General features: G+C 41.5%; 2 protein-coding genes and 1 long non-coding RNA gene across 3 annotated transcripts; 1 reads left to right on the plus strand and 2 right to left on the minus strand.

Annotated features, from left to right (window-relative positions):
• Positions 1-403: 403 nt before the first annotated feature.
• On the minus strand, positions 404-10,756 carry tgs1 (trimethylguanosine synthase 1). Its single transcript, XM_058091325.2, has 15 exons — positions 10,517-10,756; positions 10,327-10,394; positions 9,435-9,559; positions 9,228-9,309; positions 7,844-7,936; positions 7,240-7,689; positions 6,261-6,384; positions 5,851-5,937; positions 5,597-5,744; positions 5,126-5,402; positions 3,701-3,856; positions 3,465-3,611; positions 2,108-2,324; positions 1,389-1,467; positions 404-685 (listed from the first exon to the last, which is right to left on the minus strand). The coding sequence occupies exons 1-15, from the start codon at positions 10,621-10,623 to the stop codon at positions 572-574; spliced, it is 2,274 nt and encodes a 757-aa protein (XP_057947308.2). The 5' UTR covers positions 10,624-10,756; the 3' UTR covers positions 404-571.
• Positions 10,757-11,145: 389 nt separating this feature from the next.
• On the plus strand, positions 11,146-20,632 carry tmem68 (transmembrane protein 68). The gene is made up of 9 exons (XM_058091674.2): positions 11,146-11,291; positions 11,647-11,799; positions 13,307-13,480; positions 13,973-14,072; positions 14,398-14,565; positions 15,647-15,840; positions 17,908-17,968; positions 18,298-18,437; positions 19,384-20,632. Exons 2-9 carry the CDS (start codon positions 11,740-11,742, stop codon positions 19,486-19,488), a joined length of 1,002 nt encoding a protein of 333 aa, XP_057947657.2. The 5' UTR covers positions 11,146-11,291; positions 11,647-11,739; the 3' UTR covers positions 19,489-20,632.
• LOC131142464 (uncharacterized) lies at positions 11,254-14,900 on the minus strand. Its single transcript, XR_013629469.1, has 3 exons — positions 14,814-14,900; positions 13,364-13,473; positions 11,254-11,766 (listed from the first exon to the last, which is right to left on the minus strand). It is a non-coding gene; the product is annotated as an uncharacterized LOC131142464 (long non-coding RNA).

Below are 20,632 nucleotides of genomic sequence, written 5' to 3' on the forward strand. Positions count from 1 at the left end.
TTGAATTGTATATGGGCGGCACGGCGGTCGAGTGGTTAGCGTGCAGACCTCACAGCTAGGAGACCAGGGTTCAATTCCACCCTCTGTGGAGTTTGCATGTTCTCCCCGTGCATGCGTGGGTTTTCTCCGGGTACTCCGGTTTCCTCCCACATTCCAAAAACATGCTAGGCCATAGGTATGAATGTGAGTGTGAATGGTTGTTTGTCTATAAGTGCCCTGTGATTGGCTGGTGACCAGTCCAGGGTGTACCCCGCCTCTCGCCCGAAGACAGCTGGGATAGGCTCCAGCACCCCCGCGACCCTCGTGAGGAAAAGCGGTAGAAAATGAATGAATGAATTGTATGTGCTTGGAGACAGAGACGCGGTGAATATGAGCAGAACAAAACCATCACTACCATCAAACATGGAGGTAGAAACATTCTGCTTTAATCAATAAAAATGACAATACGACACGTTTTAAAAAATGTCTAAAAGAGTGTACTTAAAAAGTAGAAAAAAAATAGGTTACTCTTGTGAAGTTCTCCATTAGGAGATGATGAGTTGGACAGGAGCGTGTTCATTTCCTGCGGTTTTCAGGTGTCTGACTTGATCAAGCTGCCAAAGTAAGCGGTGATGGTCTTGAGTTTGTTGTTGAGGAAGTTCTGCTCCACCTCCACCTTCCCTCCAGGGCCCGCCAGCGAGGCCACCTAGGAGGACGTTGGAATCCACACACGTTATTATAGGACTATTGATGTAGAAATATATGACTTTGGTGTAAGTCCATATTAGCAAACACAATTATGTTTTGTCCTTCAATAATAATAAAGACATGTGCATACCTTTGTGCAAGTGTTCATCAAAATAATGACTTATGGAAGCAATTTTGGATGTCATATCGGACTGTACTGGTGTACTGATGGTTCCAACGCTGAGTGTCAATATCCAAGGGTAGTACCATTATTGGATTGGACTCACATTTGCCCGTTTTTTTCTGTTTAGTTTCATATATATGTGTGGGGTTTTTTTTAACATTCTTTTTCATTTATGTGATGAGTTACTTCTTGTGAAGTCGGACTCCTTATTTCTAAAAGGTAAATAGTCTGTCATAGTTGGTGCGTTGAAAAACTGTTCATCGAAACACAGTTTTGAACTTCATTAGAACTCTTGACACATGAAATAACACCCCTATGTCGTAGTATATACTTACCATATATAGTATTGTAATAGCATGATGTTGATATTGTTAAATTGTCTTATAGTGTTATAAATTGTTCATAAAACATAAGTATCAGCCATACTGTCTTTGTATTTACTTGGCATCAAAATTTGCAGTATCCCCCATGTTAAACTGTAGGTTGATCGTATGTTTAAATATAAAACAATAATAATGTAATGTTTGAATGTTCTGACCTGCTCCATGTCGGCGTTGCGAGGCAAGAAGTACACAATGCTGTCCGTTATTTGCTTAGCCAGATGGAAAATCTTAAAAGTTTCTCATGTTAAGGATGAAATACAATACTATTTGATTTGAAAATTGTTATTTTTAAGCCACAGAGACACAATGGGCTCAAATTTCGCGGTGCAGCGCAAGGTGGCTCAGGGGGGTGGAGTCCACATAGTGGTAATTTGGTTCAGTGCGCCACTGTGCACAGCCATTTTGGTAATTTGGTAGACGGGACTGCGCCGAGATGGGCGCGGTAGCACGCCAGGGAAGGGTGTCCACATTATCAGCTTGGCGCAGTGACAATTTTGTGACAAAACATGCCAGCTCGGTCTTGGCCTATTCTTGGCGCAGGCAAAGCGCAGTCCGCGGAGACACTTGCGGCAGTGGGAGGGATGGCGCGGGTGCGCAGCGCTACTCACGAAGTACGCTGGCCACACCCCATTGGTGCTGCATAGGTGCCTGGACTACAAAATTAGAGTTAAAAAGTGCTATATACAACTTTTGTCCTGTCCCTAGGTAACATATAGTATAGGAAACATTTTCAATTGCTTTTCATATAAGTATCATAGAGCTCCAGCAAAAGCATGAAAGCTAAATTTAACAATTGTACAATGGGGTATCAAATATGAAACATTTGCTCCCAGGCAGCACTTTAAAGTACTGTCAAATGAGCATCAAAGGATATCCATCTGGCTCCATCATGGTCTTGAGGTCAAAGATGTCAGCAGTCAGGTAGTCTGGACCCCCCCACGGCGGTGACAGGAAGACGACATCCCCACAGAGACGGGGTGCGAGCTGGAGGAAGTCTCCTTGCAAGTACTCAATTTGATGGCCGACGCCATAAACGGCAGCATTGTGGCGCGCTAGGTCCAGACGTACCGGGTCTATATCGATAGCAAGGACTGAGGTGGGACACAGGACAGGAGAAATAAGAACAATACCCTGTCTGTTATGGATGTATTTTGTATTAGCTTTCTGAAAAATTGGTAATGGTTTAATTTCATTAGAACATTAACCTGATTACAATTGAATGCATCACATAATCAGTACCCAGTTCCACATGTCCAAAAGGAGTAGGAAGAAGCAAAGCTTATTAAATCCTACCCCTCCATCTGGTACTTTTACAATCAGTAATTGTTGCATTTGTTCACTTCCTGCTTTCCTAATATAATTCAAGTTTTTTTTATTAACTTCTTTTTATTTTTTGGGGAAACAAAAAACAGTTTTTTTGTCTCACTCCTATTTTTTATTTTTGCATTTTGACGCCCTATTTGGAACATCCTTAAAATCCAACAGTGCAAATTGTAAATTCTTCACATCTTTTAAACTGGTCCAAAAATTGTGAACATGAGTGTATCTAAATACATACAATTAAATAAACATTATAATGTATATTGTTTATATACAGATAAATAGTATAAATCAATATTTCCTTCTTTTTAATTTAACGTTCTATGTTTTCTACTCATACAGGGTTTCTGCAGGTTTCAACAAATCAAATTAAAGACTTATATCATAATGAATACAATTTAAGACCCATTTTGCATCCATTCTGACAAAACGTCCAAATATGCACACAACACAGCTGATTTAGTTCCATTTTGTAGTCATGTTATAGCGTCCTCAAAAACTAAACACTCAAAAGCAAGACTTAAGTTTATGTATTTGTTTGAGATTAAAGTCAAACATTTTAAGGTTCAGGTTGAATTACTGGATTTTAATCTGTTATTTTCCATAGAGTTCTAATTTCATCAATTGAAAAATGGAATCTGATAAATATGGTAATTTATGGTCATTTTGTATTTAAACCTCTAGCTTGTCATCTTCTTGTTAAAGCTGAAAGTTGGCTGCTGTGCATTCAGACGCGTTCCAGTGGATACGTAAGACAACAAAGGGTGTTAGAATATTTTTGAATTACGAATGTTGTGCATATTACTAGCCTATACTAGGATTTTAGTGTCAAACTATTGCTCGTCAGTAAACCTAATGCCACAACGCACCGTCATAATCTTTGTAAACATGCAGACGTCTAAACGTTTCACCTCTCTTCCCAGTGAGTGCAAACTGGATGGCGTTTCCTCCAACCCCACAGAAGGCATCAATGACCAGCTGAGTGCAGGGAAAGCTGCTTTCCACTCGGAGGGCAATGTGCTCTGCAATCTTCTCAGGCGTCACAGAGAACCAGCCCTCTGGATGCAAGCACGCATACAAGCTTTAAAGCCAACCAAAGATTATTCCCTTCTCATTTACACACAAGCAAGCCAAGTTCCTTACTGACCTCGGTCCAGTCTGATCCCCTCGTCAAAGCGAGAGAAGAGTCTGTAGCGCTGAGCCCAGTATTTTGCCAGGCCCGGTTCTGCTGCCATGTCTGCTGGTACCTGCCGCTTTCTAGCTCGTTTGCTCTTCTTCCTTGATTGCTTGGCATCTTTCACATCTTTCACAACACACACAATTGAGGTCACATCATAACAGCAACATCTCTACCACAAAGTCAGAACCCGAGGGCTTCCATGGCCGACTTAAAGCAAACTGCACATTTTGGGAGGGGAATTTTGCCCGTCATCCACAATAAAACACGCCTCTCTTTTGCGTGCGTTCCGTCTAAAAAGTAGGGCTGTCAAATGATTACACATTTTATTCAGATTAATCACCAAAATGCCAATTTTTACTGTATTAAATGCATAGAAAGACAAATGATGATACATATTTGTGTGCCACATGAACACTAGTTGTGGAACACTTGAATCACACTTTAAAAAGGTGTGATTATGAGCAATGAGGCGTTGTGTTCAAATACCTTTTTCGGTGTGATTTCCCGGCATACTTAGCTTAATACGTAATTAATTACACTAGGTGTAGTGTTGGTTTCTATGTTGCTATGTGATACTAATATGGGCCATGGTAGCGGCCACATCCCAAGCCAAGCTAAAACTAATGTAGTCGGATGGGTGTAACAATCTTAATAATAAGAACAATGTTGCTGTAGCTGGCGATATGTAGGGCTGCATATATAGCCCTAAACATAACTACCACTTACACAATGTACTATGTCCATTTAAGACATATACTATATATAGTATATAAACATAAGCACCACTTACACTATGTACTATGTCCATTTAAGACATATAGTATATATAGCCGCTGCACGGCGGTCGAGTGGTTAGCGCGCAGACCTCACAGCTAGGACACCAGGGTTCAATTCCACCCTCGGCCATCTCTGTGTGGAGTTTGCATGTTCTCTCCGTGCATGCGTGGGTTTTCCAAAAACATGCTAGGTTAATTGGCGACTCCAAATTGTCCATAGGTATGAATGTGAGTGTGAATGGTTGTCTATATGTGCCCTGTGATTGGCTGGCCACCAGTCCAGGGTGTACCCCGCCTCTCGCCCGAAGACAGCTGGAATAGGCTCCAGCAACCCCCGCAACCCTTGTGAGGATAAGCGGTAGAAAATGAATGAATGAATGAGTATATATAGCCCTAAACATAAGCACCACTTACACTATGTACTATGTCCATTTAAGACATATACTATATATATAAAACCCTAAACATAAGCACCACCTATATTAATTCATAGTCAGATTTGTGGTCTTTCCAGCATTATATACTGTAGTATAGTATATACCGTAATGCTCTGTCTATGGCCATAAAAAGAACATGTCAATGGGCCATGTGAAACTGAAATGGACAATATACTCACCACTGTTGGCTGCAGGTCTGTTAGGCAGGAGAAAGTCTGGGATTTCCACACACTCTAACCGCCTTGTTTCCTCAACATGAGGGAGGAGACTGGTTTCAACACTCGTCTCCTTCTCAGTGCCGAGCAAAGCAGGACTTTCCTCTTCTATGGGGCTCTCATCATCTTCTGGAAATGCGGGCGTTTTTTCAGAGTGTGGCATACTTTCTCCGTGAATCTCCCCCGGATCACGTGGACTCATGTGTGTCTCACTCTGAATCTTTGCAAGGAAGTTATGGACCTGCGAAATCCAAAAAAGTACAATTTGACATTGGATCCATTCAACCATCTCCACCATCATTGGCAAGAACAAAAGGTGTCAAAATGTTTCTAAGTACTGAGTACCTTTTTGTATGTGTTCATATCTTTGTAAGTGGGTAAACTCAGAAAGTCATCAGGGTATCAGAGGAGTCCATGTCCACATACAGTACCTACCTTACGGAGGGTGGTGCTGCACTCCGGCTGTGGAACGTCTTCATCCTCTGTGAATCTGATGTGTTTGTTGATGCCGGTCCTCTTGGAGCACCAACGCCTCTGGCGTTTTTGACCTGAAATGTCTTTAAAGTTGAACACACTTTCAAACCTGAGACGAAAGAACAATCCATCAGTGGATGATGGAATGTAAATGGACTACAATAAACACACATTAAAATAACACAATGTCATCATCAGTACATCGCCAAACTCACCGTGATTCTGGATTGTGTTTGAGTCCAAGTTTCTTCCATGCTTCATCGCCTGATAGATGAGGGATTTCCTCCATATCAAGCTCATGACTGCAGACAGCAAAACAGGAAGTCACACAAGATACATGATTTTCAATACAAGTCTCATAAATGGTGCATACAGACCCCCCCCCCAGAAGTGTTGGAACAGTGAGGTCAATTCCTGTATTTTTGCTATAGCCTGGAAAACTTGGGGGTTTGTCATTAAAAGGGACCTATTTTTTTGGCCCTTTGTAGCCTTTTGAGTTGTGGACTCCTATAGAGCAGCTACACACAATAACCAGCACACAAAGCTTTCTAGTTCTTCCAGAATCTGCAAGTGAGCAGTCAAACTGTCAACTAGCCAACCGAAATGATGATGATAATGAACTCACCTGCGTTTGACTTTTCCGAGTCCTCTTGAAGGATTTTCCTCATCATCACCATCATCTTCATCATTTGATATCCGGTGCGTTGAAGATGAGGGCCTGTTGAAGCTGCCAGCAGCCTGTTGGTCATCTGAATCAAAGGTGTGGTCATTGTACATGTCAAACATACCTAATGAATGATATGAATATGACATCAACCTTATTCATCTGAAACCACAAGAGGAAAAGTTGGAAAACAAAGAGCAACACGGGTATTCTAAACAGTATTATCAGGAATGGTTCAAGAACGCAAATTAGCCTCAATGCTAAAAATGAAGATATGAACGATGTAGCTGTAATGTTCAATAAATACTTCAATAAATATTGGACCAAACTTGGAAGAAATGACTTGTCAGCAGAAGAAGGGGATGAAAGTATAGACCGGAATCTAACCCCCATGTTCCTCACTGATGGGATAAAAAATATATATATATCATGAAATGTTGGAATGTGCGGCACGGCGGGCGAGTGGTTAGCGCGCAGACCTCACAGCTCGGAGACCAGGGTTCAATTCCTCCCACATTCCAAAAACATGCTCGGTTAATTGGCAATCCAAATTGTCCATAGGTATGAATGTGAGTGTGAATGGTTGTTTGTCTATATGTGCCCTGTGATTGGCTGGCGACCAGTCCAGGGTGTACAGCTGGGATAGGCTCCAGCACCCGCCGCGAGGAAAAGCGTTAGAAAATGAAGGAATGAATGTTGGAATCTAAGACTGGAGAAAGGTTGTTGAAATGATAAACACTTCGAGCCATTACATGAGGACTGAGGGGGCGAACCAGCAACCAACAGTTTGGGATCGGACCATCCTATCCCCCTGTGTTCTATTTACTTGTCGCGGCGCCACAAGGTGCGTGCTATAATTCATTGTTACAGAACAATGGCGTGTTGTGGACGCGGAGAGTAAATTAAGCTATCACATGAGTGAATGAAATCCAACTATTACCTGTATGTTGTGTTGTGTCCTGCTGCGGGGCAACATCAGATTTCTCGCCACGAGTCCCCGCATCAGACGGATCCTTGGACTTGGGTCGTTCGGAAATGTCGGCCATATTTGTTCCAAAGTCAGCTGATGTGTTCCCAGCTGACTCTAAAGAGCATATCTGTTCAAAGATGTGGTTCAACCCTTCCATTCCGTTCATCTTCTCAGATGCTGCTTCTTCTCCCCCGGTGGTCTTCTCACAAGGTAGGTCAGCGGTCCAGCCCTGCGCCGCCCAGTACGAGTATTGCTCCCAGTAGTAATAGTATGTGTCTGCAGCGTGTTGATCCCAGGCAGGCTTTGTGTTTGGGTCGTCCCACGGAGCGGTCACAGTTTGGGAACCTTCTGAACACTGTAGGTCGTGGTCAGCATGTTTCTCCAGCCAGCTGCTCCACAGCAGATGTTCTCCTTGTTGAGCTGCATGACATACAGAAGAAGAAAAGGACAATGGTTAGCAACATTGGCAGCTTATTTTATTGTGATAGGATTAAAAACAAACAATAATATTCTATGTGCAGTAGTTGTATAGGATTTTAGTGTGCATGTGTGTCTACAAGTGTGTGTATTTTACCCCAGTATGCCTGCCAGCCCGCATCATCAGCAGACTGGCTCTCCAGCCCTTCACCCGCCGTTTTCAGTTCTTCTTCCAAACCATCTTTAATGTCTGGGCAAAAAATAAAATTAAAAATCAGACGATGCAATGTCAACAGACATTGCGTGTGAATACTGAAAAGCTGAAAATGAAACATTGTAAGAAGATGCCAAAATCGATATTTAGAATGATCACAGGAGCCATTTGGAGGCTGAAGCTGGACTCTAATGCTGTGGAAATACGCTAAAACATAGAATGAAAGCTCTTAAATGGGGAATTGGACCAACCATCCCTGGGTCAGGACCTAAAGACTACCAGCTGCGCTATACAACTTTTACTAATTTGCCACAATTGGGGTAGCAGTAAGATGTAACATCTGTTTGATCATGTACATGTATTTAGTTTTTTTTTTTTTATCACATGTACATATATAAATACTGTATGTGTGTGTATTTAAATACAATGTGTGCGTTTACTTAACCGTTCTCTTCTATTTATCTGACACCGTGACTGTGCGGTTGTCCCGCCTTCCTCACCTTCTGCTTGACGTGTGATTAGCAAACACTTCAGTACTCTGTGCATTTTTTGTGTACTTTTAGCAGCAGGTATGAAGGAGCCTATTCCAGTAGGCCTTGAGCAAAAGGTGGACAACATTCGGTCATTGTTAAGAACATAGTGGTGTGCCTTGGCAATCCAAAAAGTTTGTTTACTGTCATTTCCGTTCAACCACTGCTGAATAGTTAGTCAGTTAACCTTCCACTTGTGTTAGCTTTCTGGTATCTGGTATTTTGACCAGTGTATTAAATCAGCTATAAAATACAGTAAAAACAACAAAATTTGCTTCTCATGTCTTGGTTACCTTCTTAGGCTTCCTCGTCCGTGAAAATGTTGGTTTTAATACTTCTGGTGTGGGCATGGAGACCTTTTTTTGTCACTATACCCCTCGATTTCAATTTCCAAAAATGGTAAAATGAACGTCAAAAAAATCATATTAATAAATTGAAGGTTCTTTTGTTATCTAGCTATTACTGATGGCTCTTTTGGTTTTATTTTGTTGAAATAGAGTTTCCTGACAAAGTCAAAAGGCCTTCATGCAATAAACAAATGTTATGTGATTTTTTTTTTTATGCATTAAAATGTAAAACGCGTCGGTTGCAATCAGGAATTCATGTTAATGTTGCAGCATTCACACAATAATTGTGTATTTAGGTAAAAGATGTTTTATGCAGTGTTCCGTACGCCCAAATGTCGCCATGAACCCCCCAACATTGACGCTGCAAATTGTGCAGGCTGTGTAAAATCAGTAATTGCTGATTAATCGCTGTGGCGCTACTTTGACACTTGCATGATTGTAACTTATTACCTTTGTTGGTAAACTGTAGGTCTTCCTCCTCGTCTTGGAGAGACCCAGTCAGATATGGAACAGGCCTTTTGGTCGATCGCTTCTGCCGTGGCATCAAGAAAAAAATGGCGTTAGATCTACAACCACATGTCCAACCTTTCGTGTCATTACTGTGGTACCTGTAAGGTGGTACTCTTGTCAGTTAGCAGTTGTACAGATGTACAGTACCTCTTTACGCTGGCTGGAAGAGCTGGCAAAGGCAAGAGGCAGACCCATGCTAGCCATCAGCTGAGCCTCTTCATCCAACAACTCATCTTCCTCATAGACATCCTCGTCTTCTTCTTGGTCTGATTCTACAGAGAAAGGAATTACAGTATACCATTTGTAAAATGTAAACATAGTTTTCAGTGACTTTTTGGTTGTGCCTCAAATTGAATATTTCCGTCAGTTTACTTTCATAAGTATGTTGTGCTGTGTAGGTTCCAAAAACGGGGTACGAGTACCTCGGTGTACGCCAATTGGCAACTGAACACCTCCTAATTAACCAATGAAACATGTTCAGGGCTGCACGGCGGACAAGTGGTTAGCGCGTAGAACTCACAGCTAGGAAACCAGAGTTCAATTCCACCCTCGGCCATCTCTGTGTGGAGTTTGCATGTTCTCCCCGTGCATACGTGGGTTTTCTCCGGGTACTTCGGTTTCCACCCCCATTCCAAAAACATGCTAGGTTAATTGGCCACTCCAAATTGTCCATAGGTATGAATGTGAGTGTGAATGGTTGTTTGTCTATATGTGCCCTGTGATTGGCTGGCGACCAGTCCAGGGTGTACCCCGCCTCTCGCCCAAAGACAGCTGGGATAGGCTCCAGCACCTCCGCTACCCTTGTGAGGAAAAAGCGGTAGAAAATGAATGAATGTATGATCATGTTCAGTATTTCATGTTACTTAGGACAAAGGGATCATTTTTTAGTGTGCAAGAATGGGGGGTCCATAGCTTCAGGTCAAATGTCTGAATCACTGCTGGACTGTGTACACGATCAACATCAACATCCGGGTACTGACAAACTTATGCTTTGCATTTGGTCGTAGAGCAGTTAAAGAAAATGCATTATTTCAATTACCTTCACGTGCAGTTTCTGTTTGGCGAACGGAGAACAGTCTTTTATCTGAGCGATAGAGTTCTCGGTCCCTAAGAGGAAGCAAATAAATAAAAAAATAAATAAATAACCAACCCGATTAACACCACCAGCACCTGCAATGTTTTAAATATTTGTCGACATTTGATTACAAAAGTATCACAAAAGTACTCACTCCACAAAGACTCTCGAGCAGCAGCAGTGGATCCCTTCTCCAGGTGAATGTCTGTTACTGAATAAGATGTCTGCCACAACCGTCACACGACTCTTTTCCAGCATCATGACGGCCTGTCGCTAAATTTAGACTAAAAACATAAATGTACAGTAAACAATGTGTGTAATGTACGAAATTTATCCAAACACCGCCACTACCGCATGCGATGGCAACACTTCCGCATTACGGAAGTAACGCTGATGTTTCCGGAAACGAAATGTCAAAATAAAAGTTTTAAAGGCTACTGTTTAACTGTGCTCATCTTTGAGAAATGATAGACCTTTGCGAAATGCATTAACGTCAAAAATTGGGTACTTGTTTTTTTAACTTAAGCGAATAAATAATTATATATTTGTATGCATTATGTACACCGGGGAGCCGGTTATTGCAACAAAAGTAAACGGAAAATGTAAAGTTTTACACTGAAATTCTGTAATGTAAATGTATATTGGTGTTAAAATCGGTAATATTCATATTCATATTTTCCTTTCAAAGGAAAACGGACATTCTGGTATGTATGGATGATGGGGAAAGTCACATTCCTATTCAGAAGGTGGCGGTAATGGCCACGTAAAAGCTGCCTGCCAGCCGCCAATAAACAGTAAAAGAAGAAGAATGTGTTACACCGATATCGCTCCGGCCGGAATCATCAAGGTGGCTTTTGCTAGCTAAAAGTTAGAGCAAGAAGAACAGTGGATTTAAGTGAATGAATCTGCACGCAAGGTTCCCGTCTTTGGTAATTCTTTGTATTTATTCTGTTAATCATGGTTATGTTAACAAGTGCATGGTTTACTGTTACGAGTGTTATCAGTGTGTCAACATAACCAGACGACTGCCCACCATTTATGTATGCTATTATTCTGATCCATATTCCAGTATGTTATTACGTGTTTAATAGTGTCTTTGTTCATAGCTTGTGTCATACATTTTAACTAGCTAGCACCATGTAATCATGTCAGACTTCTCTTGTCATGTGATCAATGCTGGATTTCGTGACGTCACGGTGCGGCTAACCATGAAACATGACATTAGTTGTACTTACTCATAAGCCACATCATTGTCTTATTCAATGATTATCTCCATTCATGTAGTATGATCGGCGGGATCCACGCTTAAAGAGGCTCAGCTGATCCTATCGGGGGTGTATCGACTGCGACATCTTCAGTGACTGACAGGGAGGAAGGATGCCAGATGCTGGGAATCAGTCATGCCTGATGGGAGCTGAGGACACGGTTAACTTCCTTGTATGACATTTTCCTCTTGTCTTTGTACGAATCAGAACTCGTACCTAAATAATAACTAAATGAACTCAAATGTTGATCACACTGTACACAAAAACACATCAACAAAAGTAACAAAAAAGAGAAATTTCTAAAAAAAGAGATACTAATGAAATTACTATGTCATCAATGACCCCAAAAGCCAGTTCAAATAGCTACTGTCAATGTAGCTAATATTAGATTATATAATACAGATGTGTGTACATCAGTCTGGTCTCTGTGTGGGGGTTGCATATTCTGTGGCTCTTAAAACAAATGATTGTTTGTTCAATGGAAAGTTAATTAAGATGGTTTGTTTACTACATGCATCCCTTGTTTATCGCGGTTAATTGGTTCCAGACCCGACCTTCTAAATATAGTTTTAACATGAATACCACCCCAATGGTCACATTAACATTCATGTTACCCAATATAGTAAACGCAATGATAGAAAATAAGCCATTTAATACATCAATAAGATTTGTATTCTTCTGTGTTACTATAAATGTGTTGCGGTACTAGTGCGTGCGTTGGCATGTTTACATCCACAACAATAGCCCTGGTTAGAGATTATTGTGCTTGTTGGCATGTTTACAGCCACAACAATAGCCCTGGTTAGAGATTATTGTGCTTGTCGTGAGAGCATTCCAACCTGCAATACAAGCCTTGTTGTTCCGGCAACCAAGTCCGGTGTCTCAACATTTATATTTTAGTTAATTAAGTGGATATTGTGCTGGAAAATGCTAAATTGAGGCAATGCATCCCTTGTTTATTGCGGTTAATTGGTTCGAATGTCCTCTAAGTAGGATTCTTATGACCTTCTAAATATAGTTTTAACATGAATACCACCCTCTGTACATGAAATACCACCATCATAGTCACATTAACACTCATGTTGCCCAATATAGTAAATGTAATGATAGAAAATAAGCCATTTAATACATAAATAAGATTTGTGTTGCTGTAAATGTGTCGCGGTACTCGGGCGTGGGTTGGCATGTTTACATCCACAACAATAGCCCTGGTTAGTGCTTGTCGTGAGAGCATTCCAACCTGCAATACAAGCCTTGTTGTTACGGCAACCAAGTCCGGTGTCTCAACATTTATATTTTAGTTAATTAAGTGGATGTTGTGCTGGAAAATGATAAATTGAGGCAAAAATACAGAAAATGTATGTAAATATGCTTTGTTTTGACTTATAGTAGGCTGTATTTCACGATGAAGCTGCATGATTTGTTAATTAATACATTTTAGACAAACCGTGACAGAGTGAAGCTGTAAAATCTGAAGCGTGAAGTCACAGCAACTCCCATTCCAATTTGGGGGGAAAAGCTCTCAAGAAATCAGGCACTTTAGGCCGCAACAATCTGAAAAATGACCCAAGTAGACTGTGTAAGACCTAAGACACCTTTTGTTTGTCCTGTGATGAAGCAGCTACATTTTGTAATCCAAAATCAAGCCTTCAATACTTGATGTCTGTCTTTCCTTACAGGTGTGTGTCTTTCATGCGTGGGAAGAATGGGTGGGCCTCGGACAGTTGGAGGACTACCTGAGTGTTTTGGAGTACTTATTGTGGGTCTTCACTCCTCTAGCTATTGTCTTCATCCTGCCCTTCCTCATTGTCATCCTTCTTTACCTCTCCATTCTTTTTCTTCATGTCTATAAGGTAAGCAAAAAAAATGTTATACTCACTTGCATACAATCACATATGCACGCATACATGACACAACATAGCAATAGAATGAACATAGGGAGCCGTTCGGAGCTGAAGCTGGACTGAAATGCTGTGGAAATATGGTAAAAAGTAGAATTTGAGTAAGAGTAGTTTGAGCCAGACTGTAAAATTGAACCAACAAGCTCCGGGTCAGGAACCAAGCAGTCCCCCAGATGAGCTATACAAATCACTAGAATTGGGGTAGTAGAAGGGTACGCCAAATAAGTCTAAGGTCATCTCCCATTTTGTTGACACAAAGCAGTTTGGCACTTGAGCTTGATACTGGAATTGAATTCACAACCTCCAGCTTAAGAACCAAGCACTCTACTAGGTGAGCTATACAGCGTCGGTAGACAATGCAGAATGTTGGTAGTAGTCGCCTCTGTAATTCCACTGCTAATTCCCATAATGCATCGCTGCACTGCTGCTGCTCTGTTGCTACAGAGAAAGAACCAGTTGAGGGAGGCGTATTGCAACAACCTGTGGGATGGAGCAAGGAAGACACTGGCCACACTGTGGGATGGACATGGATCCATATGGCACGGTAGGACAACACAAATATGCACAAATAATAATAGTTGGTCAAATCTTGAAGTACTGTAGACTCACAATAGTAGAATAACTATACCAGATTAGAATGAATATGAACGCTGCACGTTTTAGTAGAGATGTTAGAAGTGGTAGGTTGCATGGAGGGCAGACTGCCAAAGTTGCATCAGCATTTTTTTTCTTTATTATGACAAATAATTTTCATGACTTATTACTACTTATTTAGCTTTCTTTCAGCAAAATATGACAGGGTAAAAAATGTTAATTTAATGGATAATGCCTCTGAAGGCGTCTCCTTGATTATGTTGATTATGTTTCAGGCTACGAGATCCATGGAATGGAGAACATCCCCGCCAAAGGACCAGCACTGATCGTGTACTACCACGGAGCCATTCCCATAGATTACTACTACTTCTTAGCCAGTGTTATTATCCAGAAAGGGCGAACCTGTCACTCTGTAGCTGACCACTTTCTCTTCAAAATACCAGGTATTTTGGAATGTCTGACAGTACTGTGTGAACATTTCTGTTTCTGTTTTCATTGGATATTACATGCAGTAGTATATATTATATACTATAAATATTATGTTTAATAATGATTGTGTAAGTGTAAACATGTAACATATGTTGTTGTAACTCTGTTAAGCATGTTCACTGATCATTCTAAGAAAAAATACTGTCAATGTATCCCCATTGCATACGTCTACTGTATATCAGGGGTCTCAAACTCTACCTACCTGGATGCGGCTGGAGACGGTTGTTATAATATATATAATATTAATACGAAACAGGAGCTGCACGGTGGACGAGTGGTTAGCGTGCAGCTCGGAGACCAGGTTTCAATTCCACCCTCGGCCATCTCTGTGTGGAGTTTGCATGTTCTCCCCGTGCATGCGTGGGCAAACAACCATTCACACTCACATTCATACCTATGGACAATTTGGAGTGGCCAATTAACCTAGCATGTTTTTGGAATGTGGGAGGAAACCGGAGTACCCGGAGAAAACCTACGCATGCACGGGGAGAACATGCAAACTCCACACAGAGATGGCCGAGGGTGGAACTGAACCATGGTCTCCTAGCTGTGAGGTCTGCGCGCTAACCACTTGACCGCCGTGCCGCCTAAAATATAATAATAACAATTGTAATATAACAAAAACATGTTACAAAGAATGTTGCATGTTTACACTTACACAATCATTATTAAACTATAAACACGTTTAGGTCCAAATTGTCCATAGGTATGAATGTGAGTGTGAATGGTTGTTTGTCTATATGTGCCCTGTGATTGGCTGGCCACCAGTCCAGGGTCTACCCCGCTTCTTGCCCCAAGACAGCTGGGATAGGCTCCAGCACCCCCGCGACCCTCATGAGGAAAAGTGGTAGAAATTTAATGAATGAATGAATGAATGAATACGAAACACCCATACCGTGTGAGCTACCACACTAATACTGAACTGTGTATATAATACAATATTTACGTTGAGCATTCCAGAATAAAATGTCATAACACTACAGAAGGACAAACACTGTTTGTGTTTTTTTTTTTTTTTTTTTTTGCTTCCTGCAGGGTTCAAGTTATTGTTGGAGGTGTTCAGTGTGATGCACGGCCCTCAAGAAGAGTGTGTGCAGGCTCTGAGGAATGGCCACCTATTGGGAATCTCTCCAGGAGGTGTTCGAGAGGCTCTGTTCAGTGACGAGACGTACCCTCTTCTCTGGGGAAAACGCAAAGGCTTTGCCCAGGTCGCCATTGATTCTAAAGTGGTACGTAATTGGTCATTCTTGTGTATCTGAGTAACGAAAATTGTTCAAAACGGGGCTAATTTATGACATCATTTGCTATAAATGTATGTAGAAATTCCCAATACTGATTTCAACACTTTACCCGTCTATATATTTGTTTCTGGTAGGTTATTTTATTCATTCATTCATTCATTTTCTACCGCTTATCCTCACGAGGGTTGCGGGGGTGCTGGAGCCTATCCCAGCTGACTTTGGGCGAGAGGCGGGGTACACCCTGGACTGGTGATATTTACTCTCTATTAAAATAACATTCACCAGTCCAGGGTGTACCCCGCCTCTCACCCGAAGTCAGCTGGGATAGGCTCCAGCATACCCCCATCCTAGTGAGGATAAGCGGTATAGAAAGTGGATGGATAGAGAGTAAATTCATTCATTTTCTACCGCTCTTCCTCACGAGGGTCGCGGGGGGTGCTGGAGCCTATCCCAGCTGTCATCGGGCGAGAGGCGGGGTACACCCTGGACTGGTCTATGTTATTTTAATAGAGAGTAAATATCACCAGTCCAGGGTGTACACCGCCTCTCGCTCCCCGAAGTCAGCTGGGATAGGCTTCAGCATACCTCCATCCTAGTGAGGATAAGCGGTATAGAAAGTGAATGGATAGAGAGTAAATTCCTTCATTCATTCATTTTCTACTGCTTTTCCTCACGAGGGTTGCGGGGGTGCTGAAGCCTATCCCAACTGTCTTCAGGGGGCGAGAGGCGGGGTACACCCTGGACTGGTCTATGTTATTTTAATAGAGAGTAAATATCACCAGTCCACGGTGTACCCCGCCTCTCGCCCCCCGAAGTCAGCTGGGATAGGCTTCAGCATACCTCCATCCTAGTGAGGATAAGCGGTATAGAAAGTGGATGGAGAGAGAGTAAATTCATTCATTTTCTACCGCTTTTCCTCACGAGGGTCGCGGAGGTGCTGGAGCCAATCCCAGCTGTCTTCAGGCAAGAGGCGAGGTACACCCTGGACTGGTGAATGTTATTTTAATAGAAAGTAAATATCACCAGTCCAGGGTGTACCGCGCCTCTCGCTCCCCGAAGTCAGCTGGGATAGGCTTCAGCATACCTCCATCCTAGTGAGGATAAGCGGTATAGAAAGTGGATCGATAGAGAGTAAATTCCTTCATTCATTCATTTTCTACCGCTTTTCCTCACGAGTGTCACAGGGGGGCTGGAGCCTATCCCAGCTGTCTTTGGGCGAGAGGCAGGGTACACCCTGGACTGGTCTATGTTATTTTAATAGAGAGTAAATATCACCAGTCCAGGGTGTACCCTGCCTCTCGCCCGAAGTCAGCTGGGATAGGCTCCAGCATACCTCCATCCTAGTGAGGATAAGCGGTATAGAAAGTGGATGGAGAGAGAGTAAATTCATTCATTTTCTACCGCTTTTCCTCACGAGGGTCGCGGGGGTGCTGGAGCCAATCCCAGCTGTCTTCAGGCAAGAGGCGAGGTACACCCTGGACTGGTGAATGTTATTTTAATAGAAAGTAAATATCACCAGTCCAGGGTGTACACCGCCTCTCGCCCGAAGTCAGCTGGGATAGACTCCAGCATACCCCCATCCTAGTGATGGATAAGTGGTATAGAAAGTGGATGGAGAGAGAGTAAATTAATTAATTCATTTTCTACCGCTTTTCCTCACAAGGGTCGCGGGGGTGCTGGAGCCTATCCCAGCTGTCATCGGGCGAGAGGCGGGGTACACCCTGGACTGGTGAATGTTATTTTAATAGAAAGTAAATATCACCAGTCCAGGGTGTACCCCGCCTCTCGCCCGAAGTCAGCTGGGATAGGCTCCAGCATACCCCCATCCTAGTGATGGATAAGTGGTATAGAAAGTGGATGGATAGAGAGTAAATTCATTCAATCATTCATTTCCCCCCCATAGTCACCGTTCCAGTCCTAGTACCCAATGTAGTATACTGTATATAATCAAGTGAAAATAAGGCATTTAAGACGTGTGCTCCTGTGTGTTGCAATAAATGTGTTGAAGAAAAGAGTGCCCTTAATTATTTTTTTCTGTTTCACTTCCTGTTTCAGACCATAATTCCGATGTTTACACAAAATATCCGAGAAGGCTTCAGATCTCTAGGAACATTGAGTAAGTGTTGATTGCATCTGTTTGGCTTACTTTATGGGGAAAGTGTAACTTTGTCCGGGTACTCCGGTTTCCTCCCACATTCCAAAAACATGCTAGGTTAATTGGCCACTCCAAATTGTCCATATATTGTCGTTGGAATAAGACCACGGTGGAGCAGGACTTGAGTTGGTCCAGTTGTCAAAATAAACGGGACAGATTTAAACGGGCTCCCTTATGCTGAATGATAAAGAAAGGAAATAGGCCAGAAAGAACTGTACTGTATTTTTTGTAAGTTAAAATGTGTTTAAAAAAAATAATAATTTTTGTGTGTTTTGATTTTTTTTTCCCAGGATTTTTTCGTTGGTTGTATGAAAGATTTCGTCTACCTGTAGCTCCGGTTTACGGGGGATTCCCAGTCAAGTTCCGGACTTTCCTTGGCGATCCAATCCCATATGACCCCAACATAACTGCCACTGAGCTGGCAGAAAAAGTAAGCTCAGTTCTACCACTTATTGATTAGGGCTGCACGGCGAACGAGTGGTTAGCGCACAAGGCCACACAGCTACGAGACCCAATTTCGATTCCACCCTCGGCCATCTCTGTGTGGAGTTTGCATGTTCTCCCCGTGCATGTGTGGGTTTTCTCCGGGTACTCCGGTTTCCTCCCACATTCCAAAAACATGCTAGGTTAATTGATGTTGTCGTTTTTACTACATTTATATTTCATTCTGGCAGGTAAATGATGGTAATGATGTTGTAGTTTTTACTACATTATTATTTCTTGTATGATGTTGTAGTTTTTACTACATTTATATTTCTTGTATGATGTAGTTTTTACTACATTTATATTTCTTTCTGGCAGGTAAATGATGGTAATGATGTTGTAGTTTTTACTACATTTATATTTCTTTCTGGCAGGTAAATGATGGTAATGATGTTGTAGTTTTTACTACATTTATATTTTTTTGTCGCAGGTAAATGATGGTAATTATGTTGTAGTTTTTACTACATTTATATTTCTTTCTGGCAGGTAAATGATGGTAATGATGTTGTAGTTTTTACTACATTTATATTTCTTTCTGGCAGGTAAATGATGGTAATGATGTTGTAGTTTTTACTACATTATTATTTCTTGTATGATGTTGTAGTTTTTACTACATTTATATTTCTTGTATGATGTAATTTTTACTACATTTATATTTCTTTCTGGCAGGTAAATGATGGTAATGATGTTGTAGTTTTTACTACATTTATATTTCTTTCTGGCAGGTAAATGATGGTAATGATGTTGTAGTTTTTACTACATTTATATTTTTTTGTCGCAGGTAAATGATGGTAATTATGTTGTAGTTTTTACTACATTTATATTTCTTTCTGGCAGGTAAATGATGGTAATGATGTTGTAGTTTTTACTACATTTATATTTCTTTGTGGCAGGTAAAACAGGCCATCCAGAGTTTGATAGACAAGCACCAGCAGATTCCAGGGAACATCCTGAGAGCTCTTCTGGAGAGATTTCAACGTAAATACAAAGGCCAATAGCGTCTCCACGGCAACAGTTTTCTTATGGCCAATGTCAATTTGCAAGAAATGAACAACTTTTGATGTCACTTTGAAGTAAAAATGTGTCCGGAGCTTTAAATGTGAGCCAAGAAGAGGGAACATGAGAGGGAACATGCACTCTGATCTTAAGACGTGTATTTTCACGTAGTTGCTGCATCTCGCCAGAGAACAACTTGAACGTTATGGACTTATACGGCGCCACCTTTTGGGAGAATTTTAATCCTAGTCCATCATTCCTGCGTCCTCCATTTTTAAACATTTATTGATCATGTTTGTCCACACTGTGGTTTTGAGATGTAATTTATTACAAAGAAGTATTTGATCCCCTGATGATTGTGTAAGTTTATATTCTTCATCAGCGCTTTCTTGTGGTTGCTCACCAGGCTTGGACGCAAATTTCAGACTTGTAGTCCATTCAAGTCGACAATCTTATCCCAAAGGGCAGCCCTTTGGTCTTTCCCGTGGCGGTGGAGAGGTGACAGGTGTCTTTAAGCTTTAGCGTCACTTCATTACGGTTTTTCCAAAGTATATTTATTAGGGCTGTCAAAGTTAACGTGTTAATGACGCGTTAACGGAAGTTCCCTTTAACGACGGCCAATTTTTTATGTGCGTCCTGTTTGACCCTTGGCCCCCACCATAGTTTGGTTGAATTACGGTAACTCCGTAGCCCCAAGCTGGAAGAAATATTTATGGGAAATGGGGAAAGAAAAGAGTATTTAGATTGGTAAAGTTAGCTCTTGTAGCAAGACCAAAGTTATTAAGTTGTGTTTGACTTAATACGGATTCCATAGCCTGCCAGAGACTGGAGCAGTGCAGGTATTGTTTTTATTGTCATATACAATGCTACCTTGGCATAAGAATGGCCCTAATATTTACATTTTTACATCTCTATAATGATTTTGGCATTGAACTGCTAGCTAAATTAGACTTCCAGCTGCTATTGACTGCTATTTTCAATGTGATGACGTGGCTGAAGTCCGGTGTTTTGCTAGCTTTAGCCATTTAGCATCGAACTACCACAATGATACACATTAGCACTAAAAGTCATCAAATCTTACCTTTATGCGTTCCCACATAGTGTCAGCATTCAGGAGCAAGTATGAGGTGAAAGAAAAAGGATGAA

The sequence above is a fragment of the Doryrhamphus excisus genome, linkage group LG11 (genome assembly GCF_037039965.1).
Source record: "Doryrhamphus excisus strain RoL-2023G ecotype Guam linkage group LG11, RoL_Dexc_Guam_v1.1, whole genome shotgun sequence".
NCBI lineage: Eukaryota > Metazoa > Chordata > Actinopteri > Syngnathiformes > Syngnathidae > Doryrhamphus > Doryrhamphus excisus.